This window comes from Callospermophilus lateralis, chromosome 6, assembly GCF_048772815.1.
Source record: "Callospermophilus lateralis isolate mCalLat2 chromosome 6, mCalLat2.hap1, whole genome shotgun sequence".
NCBI lineage: Eukaryota > Metazoa > Chordata > Mammalia > Rodentia > Sciuridae > Callospermophilus > Callospermophilus lateralis.
In genome coordinates, this window is record NC_135310.1 from 160,234,551 (window position 1) to 160,246,914 (window position 12,364).

The window sequence follows — 12,364 nt, forward strand, 5'->3', positions numbered from 1 at the left end:
GGTTAAAATAAAAAAAAACCTCTAATTTACATGGAATGTTTGTAGTTGAAAGTTCAAAGTAAGGTGGAGTTAGGGAAACAACCAATAAGAGCTAGATTTAAAAAATAGCCTATGAGAGGTTAAGATACTAAAACAGCCAATGAGAAGGAGTCATTCTGCAATCCTTAATTTGCATACAAGCAAGCAAATATTAAGAGTGTTTTGGGCTTGTGCTCACAGTTTCTCTATCTGGATCCTGATAGTGGTGTTCCACCATGCCTGAGCCAGCGAAGTCCGCTCCCGCCCCAAAGAAGGGCTCCAAGAAGGCGGTGACCAAGGCGCAGAAGAAGGACGGCAAGAAGCGCAAGCGCAGCCGCAAGGAGAGCTACTCCGTCTATGTGTACAAGGTGCTCAAGCAGGTGCACCCCGACACCGGCATCTCGTCCAAGGCCATGGGCATCATGAACTCCTTTGTGAACGACATCTTCGAGCGCATCGCGGGTGAGGCCTCGCGCCTGGCGCACTACAACAAGCGCTCGACCATCACCTCCCGGGAGATCCAGACGGCCGTGCGCCTGCTGCTGCCCGGGGAGCTGGCCAAGCACGCCGTGTCCGAGGGCACCAAAGCTGTCACCAAGTACACCAGCTCTAAGTAAACAGTCCTGCGAATGCGTTTATTAAACCCAAAGGCTCTTTTCAGAGCCACCCACATTTTCATGGGAGAACTGCAACTCTACAATGACAGTAAATGGTTAGAACAATACATATTAGTGATTTTAAACTGGATTTCTTTCTTATACCTGATCAATTAAGAGCAAAATGCAAAGCATTTAGTGTCCTATGTAATTAGCAACAATTTTTTTTCCAAGTTTGACACCGGTTTGGGGAATAGTGCATGCATAATAATGGGCAGGTCCAGAGGCTTCTGTGGCTCCAAGGACTCTTCGGTTCTTCCTAACCTGATAATGGCTCTTGTCCACAACTACTTCAATTCCCTAAGATTGCGTATTAAGAGAAGTAGGTTTCAAGGTCTTCACATTCGTGTGGGGTGCCTTAGCCGAGCCCTTTGGAAGAACAAAGGGAAGGACATTCCTGCTCAAGTTCCCACTCCGGTCCTCTATGCAAATGAGGGTTGTAAATAGGCGTGAAGGGCTTAGGTCTGATTGGCTAATGGCAAAACAACCCTCATTGGTAAGATCTGAATGCAAAAAGGAGCTTCTGTGGGCTCTTTATCCTAATAGGACCCTTCTTGGGAATTCAGTTTAAGTTCATCTTAAAAAGATAAGTCCTTTCAATCCCAAGTACCAAAAAAAAAGATAGGTCCAGATTGCTTAAAGATAGAAATGTGGAACTCTTGTAAGAATTGCTTTTTTAATTTTTGTTTTATTTATCTGTTTATTTATCTATTTTTTGTCAGGGGCTAGAAGGAAGTTCTCTTTCTGAGAATAGCCTGACCTTTACAAGAAACAGCCTGCCTGGGAAACATCCTGCGACCATGTATCTTCCTGGAACATCTTGCAGTTATCTCCCTTGTTCAAACATCCTGCAGCTGGCAGTTTCACAGCCTACCTCCAGCAACTGCCAATAGGAGAGCTTCCCCATCCCAGCATATAAATACCCCTATGTGAACAATAAAAACTTGCAGCTTGATCAGACTCCTGTCTTGCTGTCATCCCTCGTGTCTCTTGTCCCTTCATTCCTCCCCGCCTAGGTTCATCACCCTCATTGATGTCCTGCAGGTTCGGACAATTTTTGGTCTCTCCATGCCTACTTCTCAATTCATTAACTCACTGTATATGCTTCCCTCCTATTTATATACTAGGTCTTCCTCTTATTCCCACAAACCTCATATACCTATTTGTTAGATGGACTTCTTCAGCTTAACAAGTATATGCTTTAATTGGAACAGAACCACTGCCTGAGGAGGCCTAGCTTATCTGAACTCACTCTGCCCCTGACAGTGGTCACTTCAGAGAAAATGTGCGAATACCTGTGCCTAGAATGCTGAGGAACACTAGAACACCTCACCTTAAAGTAGAAGTAACATCATGTTTAGGCTCTTTCAAGTAGCCGCTGTCTTTCTGACCTTCCCATGGTAATAATCAAGGAGGACCCAAAAAAGTCACTATCTCCCATCTACCCTCAATCATATATATATATATATATAGATGGAGTTAAGAATATACTACCACACATTGTAGAACCCTGATATACTATTTACAGGTGAAAGAATTTGAGAAACAGCATGTGTAGGACAGTCTCTGACCGTGTCCCAGCTTTCTCCTCTAAAGCAGGTCATCCTAAGATTCTTGTGAGACCTGCAAACCCCAGCAGGACTCAATAGGCCTTGCTAGTTTTCCCCTAGTTTAACATTAGTTCATATTTTCTTTGTCCTGCTACACTTCTCCAAGATTGTCCACTTTATCAACCCCAGCATGAAAACAGCTTTAACAGCTTCTTGGGGTCTTTCTTTCCTTAAGAAGGCTCTCATGTCATGTAAAACTTAAATGAATGTACATGTGTTTCTCTTGTTTGTTCTTCTTACAGGCCCCCAGTCAAGGAACCCAAGATGGGTAGAAGGAAAAAATAGTTTCCTCAGTACAACATCCTATGGGTGGATCTGTTTTCTGTGTGCTTGTTTTTCTCAGTAGAAAAACAGGCAGAACACTGAAAACATCCAGAAAAAAACAAAATGAAAATGTAAGGATTCTAGTTCACTAGAAATAGCAAAGTACAGGATGTGTGGCTTAAACAAATGTCCTCACAATCCTGGAGGTAAAGTCTAGGATCAACCTTGTAAACAGTTTTCTTCTGTAGTCTCTCTTCTCGGCTTGTAGATGGCTATCTTTTGTCTTTAGGAGGCCTTCCTCTGTGTGTATGTGTCTTAATCTCTTCACCAGTCAGATTAAATTAGGGCCCACCCCAATAACCTCATTTTGCATCTTTATCTCCAAATAGAGTCATATTTTCAGATGTTAAAAACTTCAATATATGAATTTGGAATAGAAACAATTCAACCCATAACAATTAGTGTAGTACTGCTGGGCATAGGGGCTCAGAGGCTCAGGGAGGAAGATTACAAATTCAAAGCCAGTCTCAGCAACTTAGCATGGTCCTAAGCAACTTAGCAAGACCTTGTCTCAAAATAAAAATAAAAAAGGCTGGGGATGTGGCTCAATGGTAAAGCGCCCTGGGTTAAAAAAAAAAAACAGAGTGATAATGCTTCTTAATAGTACTCAAGAGTGATCTCATTATGCTCTGCCTCAGCTCTATATACACATCCAAGTTTGAAATCTTGTCTTCATTTTAAAATATTCCCTTTCCTTTTGTGCATATAGTTAATAATGTATAAAATCCTACTGATCTTCTAATTTTTTAAACATGCTCTATGCTTCTGCTTAATTTTGCCCAAAAAACAGAAATATGGTTGTTTGAGAGTTTGGCTAAAAATAGGTTTTGTCCATAGTGAAATAGTCTGCAACAATCATTAAAAACATTGTGACAAAAATAAATAAAAAATGTTTGTGGGGTAGTGTGGAGATAAGGACAAAACAGTGTCTTCTCAATTATAATATATTCACACACATAATATAGTTGGGAAGGAGAGGCTGTATTAGAAGGATCCATGCCAAAATGTGAATAGTACTGTTACATTCTTCTGGGTAAAAAGATTAACTGCTCTGCAGAGAACATTCTCCATTTGACGCTCTCCACAATTCCCATTTGTGTGTTCAACAGACAGTATGTTCTACTTCAGATCTTTTCCTCTCCAAAGTCTCTATCCTATTTTAAAAAGAAAAGTAATATATTTAAATAATTATTGAGTAACAATTCTGTACCAAGTGTTATGCTATATCTTAATATGCAAAAATGAACGACATTTTTAAATTAAGGAAAAGTGTCTAGCACAATAGGAAAAAACAGACTGAGAATTTTTAAACCACATAGCTCTGTCATGCTAAGCATATGTTCTTATTTATAAACTAATGCTCCATTAGAGTTGAAGAGGAACAAATGAGAAAGTTAAGCAAAACTTTGTGTAGTATGAATATAAGGGCCAAACAGGAATTTTTAAGGCAAAAAAAAGATGGAAATACAAAATTCTGAGCTGTGGTTACCTCTGATGGATAGCAGAAAGATGAGGTCAAAGTAGCCGTTTTGCTTTGTTATTCCTATCTGGCAACTGGATTCAAATATGGTCATCATATTATCCTTTACAACCTGTCTGTGTTTAATATACTCTTGAGTTTGTATGTAGAAATATAATTGTGAATAAGAACAAACAAGTGTATTAGTGGAAAAGTAAACTCCCTTCTACAAAAAGTCAGAATCTCCATGATTTATGAAATATAGCTAGTACTGAAATTTGGTTATAAGAAAATCACACCTGAACTTTGCAAAAATTGCTAATATAGACTTGTTTAAAAGAATTTTTTTAATCAATCACCTACTGTGTCTTCCCAACCCACCCCCTTTCTTTTTTATCACTGAGCTCCATCCCCATCCCTTTTTTTTTTTTTTTTTGAGACAGGATTTCCTTATGTTACCCAGGCTAGCCTCAAACCTGTGATCCTGCTGCCTCGGCCTCCCGTGCTCGCTCCCGAGTCACCAAAATTATAGGCATACAGCCCACCTCGCTTTTAAAATTCTTCATGGGCTGGAGATGTGGCTCAAGTGGTAGCGCACTCGCCTGGCATGCGTGCGGCCCGGGTACAAACAAAGATGTTGTGTCTGCCGATAACTAAAAAATAAATATTAAAAAACTCTCTCTCCTTCCTCTCTCTCTCTCTCTCTCTCCTCTCTCAGTCTCTCTTTAAAAAAATAAATAAATAAATAAAATAAAAGATTCTTCATGAATTACCATCCCTTTCTGCCAGAAAAAGGAAAAGTGACTTGAATTACATTCTGCTGAGATCCTATATGGTATTCCACCCCTGCTTTGCCTTCCATAGGGTTATGCTTTTCGTTCCTGGTAGACTGTAGGCTCCTCAACTGCTAGGAAGATGAAAACAGGAAGTGAAGACAGATATAGAAATTGCAGTGCTAAAACAGCATGGTCACAGACAGCCTCATCCACAGGATATTTAAATACAAACCTGAAGGAAGTAAGAGATCTGGCATGGAGGCCCTCAGAGAGGGGACTATCAGTGCACAGTCCCTGAAACAGAGACATTACTTCAAGAGAGCTCCAGGGGCTATGAAGTTGGGAAAAGTATTGGGATTTGTGGCCACATGAGTAACAAGATCTTTGTGGACCAATGAAAGGACTTAGAGTTTTACGCTGGAAGGAGAGTCATTGGAAGTTTTCCAGGGGAGAGGCAACCTGGTCTGAATTGCCCTTTATTGCAATCCATCTGGCTGCTCTGGGGGAGAGAGCAAAAGCAGGCCCAGGAGGTGAGGGTTCTGCAAAAAAAACATAAGTGAGAAGGGACAGTGGGGCTGGCTGGACCAGGCCTCAGCAATCAGAATGGGAAATGGTTGGATTCCATTTGTATTTTTAAAATAGAGTTTTTAGTACTTGCTGATGAACTGGATACAGAGTTTGAAAAGACAAAAAAAAAAAAAAAATGATAGGATTGTAGCTGACAGGTGAGAATCACCACTCACCAAATCCAAGAGGAACTGCTCTGCAGAGGTCATGTCAGAAATGCTGTCTGAGGACTGTTAAGTTGGAAGTGGCTATTGTTTGGACTTCAGGCACAGATGCCAAAAAAGTAGTATGGTTTCTGAGACTGGAGTTCAAGGGAAATCTGGGGGCTGTGATTTAATTTCCAAATCAACATGCAGAGAATATTTCGATAGCAACAAGTAAACATCAGTTCAACAGAACCAGATTTTCATTCTCAAGATTCATGTTCACATGGGGCTGGGGATGTGGCTCAAGCGGTAGCGCGCTCGCCTGGAATGCGTGCGGCCCGGGTTCGATTCTCAGCACCACATACAAACAAAGATGTTGTGTCCGCCGAAAACTAAAGAATAAATATTAAAAAAAATTCTCTCTCTCTCCCTCTTTCTCACTCTCTCTTTAAAAAAAAAGGAAAAAAAAAAGATTCATGTTCACAGAGCTGCAAGGATTAGTAAAGCTAGGAGAAAAGGCATTAGATAGAGGACTCTTGAGCCGAGTTTCACAAATGGGTTTCAGGAAGCCCAATAACTCCCTGGAGTTGTTTGCAAAATATGTGGGGAAAGAGGTGCACTTTGGAAAAGGCGTGCATGTATATCACTGGATCCTCATAGTAATAACCCCATGGCTTTAAAAGGTTGAGTAAATTTTTCAATTTCATTGCCTATATTTATAACTTAAAGGTATTCTTCCACATCTATAAAGTGGTGATAATACATATTCTACAGAAGAAGCTACAGGAGAAAAAGAGAATTGATTGAGGAAGCACCTGTAGAACCATCAGTTAGGAATCCACATATCGCAAACAGAGCTCATTCATTTGAACCAGGGCTCAGCCCTTGAATTGCTGCTCTTCATTATCAACCTTCTTTCCCAATAAGTTGCATCTGATCATGTAGCTTCTCTGTTTTCATGTCAATCACGTTTCCAACTCAGACCTTTACCCTAAACTCCAGACTCATACATCAACTGTCCATTTCATATCTTCCTCTTAGATATTAACAACTTTTCAAACTCTGAATATACAAAACTAAGACTAATTCTCTCTGAAACGTGTTTCTTCCTTACTCTTCCCATTTTAGTAACTGGTATCTCCATCCTTGTTGCTATGGCTAAAAATCATTGGAATTATGGTAAATGTTTCTCTAGTCCCCTATATCAGTAGCTCAGGATGGGGGTGGAAGTATGGATAAAAATATCTGAAATCTACCACTTTTCACAGCCTCAACCACTAACACTGAAGCCCAAGCCGCTGTCATCTCATCTGACTTGTTACAATAGCCTGTCTTCTACCCTCGTCCTATCAGGCAATTCCCCAGACATGCAGACAGATCATTTTGAAGTAAATCAGATGTTGTCAGTTGTCTGCTCAAAACTGTTCAGTGGTCTCCGCCTCATTCAATGTAAAAATGAAAGCAGTTAACACACCAGCCTAGGAATACTAGGATACTACTCACTTCCATTTGCTTCCCAGACCTTGCCTCCTTCTCCTACACCCCAGGCAGTCCTACTTGGAAGACTGCTTCATTTTCCCATTGTCTTTTCTCCTTTCCACTTTGTCAATGAACTTTCTAAGTCGCTATCATCTAAATATTACCTTCTTCACACACTGTGCCTTTCTCTGCTTCAGTAATCTCATAGCATTTAACACCATCTAACACACTTTTATTTGCTTACACACCCACACCCAATAAACTCCATAATGAACATAAGAATATTATTTTTATTCACTTCCACCCACTGCTATAAATATCAGACCATAGAAAATAAAAGTGCTAGGACATCCTTATGGAGGTTTCTCCTCAAACCAATGCCTTTGCTCCAATAAAGAGATTCATATTGACACGCAAGAATCCATTTTATAAAAAGATGATATTCAAAATGCCTTTGTTAGCTTTCCTGATATAAAAGTAGCACCTTACAGATCGCTTGCTATCATAAGGGAAGAAAGGCCTTATTTTACAATAAACTATCACCTTATGCCAAGCATTTATATATCAACTTGTATTTTGATAAACCAAACATCATGTGCCCCTCATGCGATGTACAAATTTCAAGCAAAACGCATCTACTTCACATTATAAATAAACGAAGTAAAACATTTTGTAAAGCACTTCCACCAGAAATAAGTCAAACTAATGGAACTTCTGAGGGACTAATCGCAAGCAAATCAATATCTTAAAAAAAAAAAAAAAAGAAACGCCCAAGGACGGTTTAAGAGCCGAAACAAACAAAAACGTGGCTCACTCTCTGAGCCAAGCATTATTCGGGATATTTCCTACGTAAACTAAATGTAGACCTTGAGTCTTTGGTTTAAATTAGTTAACACTAGTAGAGTGTGGGAATTAAATAGTGCACCTATCAAGTCCACTGACGCCTGCATTTAAACATGCTCTCATCTCTGTAAATAAGGATGTCTGCGTTTGCTCATTAACGTCCTATCCACGTCGTAGTCTGGAGTTCCTCCTTGTAATAAACCGCACTGTAACTCCAAGCCGACTGCGGGCCTGCACCTACACATTGCTGCTAGCACCCAGCGCTCTGAACAGCACAGGACGCTCCAGGGACAGTGCACCAGGAGGCAGGACAGGCAGCCTCCAGACGCCGGCTGCAGTGCGGAGACCGGGTGGGGCCAGCTCCACTGACCTCGCACGACATGGAGCCGCCCTAGCTGCACACAGCGCTAGGTCAGCTTACACTGGCTGCCACACAACACGACCTGCCGTGACAGAGCACACAATGAAACCCGACACGCAACATAAATACGGAAGCGCTCTTTTAAAGAAAGCTGTGGGCGGCCCTGAAAAGGGCCTTTGGTTAAGAAGGACAAGGGTCGGGGACAGCAGGACGCTCAGCCGCCGAAGCCGTAGAGGGTGCGGCCCTGGCGCTTGAGCGCGTAGACCACGTCCATGGCCGTGACCGTCTTGCGCTTGGCGTGCTCCGTGTAGGTGACGGCGTCGCGGATCACGTTCTCCAGGAACACCTTGAGCACGCCGCGGGTCTCCTCGTAGATGAGCCCGGAGATGCGCTTGACGCCGCCACGGCGGGCCAGGCGGCGGATGGCGGGCTTGGTGATGCCCTGGATGTTGTCGCGCAGCACCTTGCGGTGGCGCTTGGCGCCGCCCTTGCCCAGGCCTTTGCCTCCTTTCCCACGACCAGACATGGCTGAAGCGCTAAGGAAGCGTCCCGAGAGCGTGAAAGCACAGAAGCAATTCTCTTATATGCACGGATTTCGGACCTGATTGAAGACTGAAGACGCGGGGCCTTTCGCCCCGCCTTTCAGCGCTCAGCCCAGATGACGTCACTAACATCCGGGGCCCCCGCCCAGCGTGCTCTCTACGCAGGTCTTTCAGGCGGGCACTTTGTCCCCCAAGGGGAGTTTTCCGACCTTTCAACAACTACGCCAAACCAAAAAAATATACACAGCATTCAGTGGTTATCGTGTGCTTTAGAACAGTTGCGCAGGAACTTCCACCACAGGACCAAAACTGCAGACTCTGGAATGCGGAAGCCACCTTTGTCCCCGTTAGCGCCCCTCACTGGAGAGAAAGCAAACGCTAGGCTGACTGCATCGCCACGCCAAAGGAAACCTGAACAAAAGTGTCTCCTCCCCGAAGGCAGAGACACGGCCGCTTACTGAATCGTGGCAAATGCCCACGGGAGTGCCGGGTTCCATTCCGGACCCACCCTGCCCCCCCTGCTTATTAAAGTCTGACTGCCCTTTGCGTCTGCACCCAGGAACTCTCCAGTGTGCAAGTGTCTGCGTTTCTCTTCTCCTAGTTTTGTCTTTGATTCTGTAAGCAGCACTATTCCAAACAATTTGCATCCTATGATCCAAAAGAAATAAGGCGATTTCTCTCAAGACGATTAATTGTAGGTGGGCTGAACATATAGCTTGTAGACAGCGATAAGAGTATTATTAGAAGGCCGTGGTGACGCACAGCAGAGTGGCGCAGCGGAAGCGTGCTGGGCCCATAACCCAGAGGTCGATGGATCGAAACCATCCTCTGCTATCGGTGGCTTTTTTTTTTTTTTTTTTCCTTTTCTAATATAAAAATCTTCTAGACTAGTTTCACAATAACTAAGGAAAATGAATTTAGATTTTTAGAGAGGAAAAACAGTCCTGAGATTAAGAACATCTGTCAGGAAATAAATTTGAACTATTTTGCAATCTTTGCAGATAATCAGAACGTTTTCATGGACACCCAAGTGTCCTCTCATAATAAATCAGATTTCTTCCAGCTGCCCAAATGGCCGTGCCATGACAATTCTTGGTTGCCTCCCAAGCGGGAGAAAATGCTGAAATAAACTGAATGCCAAGGATCAGGACGGGGTAGGAACACAGGAATGTAGTTTTGTTTGGTTAGTTAGGGTTTGGGTTTTGGTTTTTGATTTATTTGTTTGTTTGTTTGATTTGTTTTGATAAATAATTAGAAAGCCTTTCTTGCCGAGTGGTCAGGTTAATGATAGACTGTAAATTCACTCAGAGTCACTCTGCAGAGTCTTTGCAACTGCCAGACTCCTACCCTTGTGAGTAAGTGAGTAGTAGTTTGTAACAGGTGTAGACTTTGGGTAACTACTTGAACTCGTGCTCAGAAAACCCTTTTGCCCCTGCCACTGGTAAATGTGTTTCTAATCTTTCTTCCTATAATATTTCTTGTACAGCCATTCTCTGCCCTTATTTTCTTTAAGCACATGTGTTGTTTTATTTTCCTCTGTGTCTGAAAGGATTCTTGTTCAGATATTTATGTGTCAGATACTGTACTAGAAGCTAAGGAGGAAAAGACGTGAAGTAGCCTATAGCCTACAACTATTTTTAAAGAAGGAAATATTTTCATTATCATGTAACAGTGGCCCCTTCACCTTCTGCCTCCCTCAGTGCTCTAAGGCTTTTTTTTTTTTTTTTTTTTTTTTTTTTTTTTTAATGTTTTTTTCTCTCTTTTCCCCTCTCCCCCTCCCTAACAAGATTAGGGAGACTGTAATCTTCTTCCCCTAGTTAACTGCCCTTGACCACAGGCACCACAGGAAGGTGATGCCTGCTGAGGATCTGGTAAGTAATTACCTCCCAAATTAAAAAGTGAATCCTAACCAGGGGGCCACCCTTGAAGAGTTCTTTAAACACACACACACACACATACACACACACACACACACACACACACACACACACGTCCCTCCTGATAGGGAGAGTCATAGCCTTTGGGAGAGGAGTCCCCGTGTTTCTCCTTTGCTAGCAAAGCAATAAAACTTCTTTTTCTCAAAACTGTGTCCTCATTATTAAATTGGCATTGATTAGCACTGGGGAAAGAAACTGAGCTTTGGTCACAATAACATCACTTCTTTAAAAGGTTAATGTGTTGAGTGCAGTGGGAACAAGGAAAATTTGTGATTGCCCATTCATGGCCATCCACTAGTTAAGTGTGTTTTTTTTTTGGGGGGGGAGGGGGGCTCTTATAAAACTCAGCATTAACAGATTAACAGATTAAGATTTATTACAGCAAAGGATAGAATGCAGGAAAATTGGGGGAAATGCAGGTGGCAGAAGGCTGGAGAAGGCTTCCTGTCCTCTGTTATCAGTCAGTAATCACACTTGTGTGCTTCTCTCCAGCTGTTGATAGACCCAGCCTGATTTTCTCTTAAAATTGGGAGCCATCTTGCCACAAAGCTATGAAAAAATAATTTCGGCTATACTATAAATTACTGCAAATTGTGAACTAGCTTGGAATGCCTGCCCATGCCTTGAACTCACCCATGCCTGGCTCTCTCTGACCAGACAGCAGCCCTCTCTGAAACTTTAGTGACACCTCATAAATCTTGGCCTTCCCTGGCCAGACAACGACCCTCTCTGAGGCTCTAATGACCTTCATAAATTCTGATGCTGGGGCCAGCAAAAATGTAAACTAGCCTTTGTGTTATGCTGGTCAGAGTTTTGTTATCTGTAACACCCCCCCCCCTTTGTGTAACTTTCTGGGCTATAAAGCTGGGCTGCAAGAAAGCTGTGGCGCTGTATTGTTCCCGAGGTTTTTAGTGGGAGAGGCAGCCCGGCCGGTCAAAATAATAAGCTTGTTTTAATTTGATTTTAATTGGAGTCAGTGGTCTTTTCTGGTGTCGTGGCCTAACACTGTGAACTGCAAGGACATTGTCAGTTGCACCTGCCGAGCAAAGTCCACTTGAATATGGAGTCAGAGTTGCTAGAGGGAGCTGGTCACCTAGCCATCACACCAGCCACCAGGAATGTTCATGTCTGCTTTAAATATGCTGACAACCTGGTCCATGGTGACTCACTGCTTCAGGGACATAGAATAACATCATTACCCAGTGACAATGTGCACATTCCGAGTATTTAGCTTTCAGAGTGTGACCAAGGGTCATCACCAAGGCACTTACTACAGAGTTGAATAGAATGCAACACTTTTCCTGTGTAACTTTGCCCTGGCAACTCTCTGTTGAGGAATGTTGGCAGGTTTTCAGCTAAAACTTGGATAAGTACTTCTTAGCCAGAAAGAGCACTCTAGGCAACAGAGAACACACACACACACACACACACACACACACACACACACACACACGGAGGCACAAATAATAAATAAATAATTCACAGTAAGGGAGGTTGTGGGAAGGGAAGTTGGAAAGAAGTGGCTGTGTTGGAATCACCTCCAGTTCACTCACTGAGGCATGAAATGGCCAAGCCCATGACGTCAGATAGATGAGATCATACTGGTCTGTCTAGAAGAGAAAGGCCCTGCACACCACCCAGCGCCA

The 12,364-nt window shown here is 42.7% G+C and overlaps 2 protein-coding genes and 1 non-coding gene across 3 annotated transcripts; 2 read left to right on the top strand and 1 right to left on the bottom strand.

Annotated features, from left to right (window-relative positions):
* Nucleotides 1-242: 242 nt before the first annotated feature.
* Nucleotides 243-1,623, top strand: LOC143400989 (histone H2B type 1-C/E/F/G/I-like). Its single transcript, XM_076857966.2, has 2 exons — nucleotides 243-631; nucleotides 1,397-1,623. The coding sequence occupies exons 1-2, from the start codon at nucleotides 255-257 to the stop codon at nucleotides 1,401-1,403; spliced, it is 384 nt and encodes a 127-aa protein (XP_076714081.1). The 5' UTR covers nucleotides 243-254; the 3' UTR covers nucleotides 1,404-1,623.
* A 6,738-nt stretch (nucleotides 1,624-8,361) lies between these two features.
* LOC143400990 (histone H4) lies at nucleotides 8,362-8,782 on the bottom strand. The gene has a single exon (XM_076857967.2). It carries the CDS (start codon nucleotides 8,763-8,765, stop codon nucleotides 8,454-8,456), a length of 312 nt encoding a protein of 103 aa, XP_076714082.1. The 5' UTR covers nucleotides 8,766-8,782; the 3' UTR covers nucleotides 8,362-8,453.
* A 761-nt stretch (nucleotides 8,783-9,543) lies between these two features.
* On the top strand, nucleotides 9,544-9,615 carry Trnam-cau (transfer RNA methionine (anticodon CAU)). Its single transcript has one exon. It is a non-coding gene; the product is annotated as a tRNA-Met (tRNA).
* Nucleotides 9,616-12,364: the final 2,749 nt, after the last annotated feature.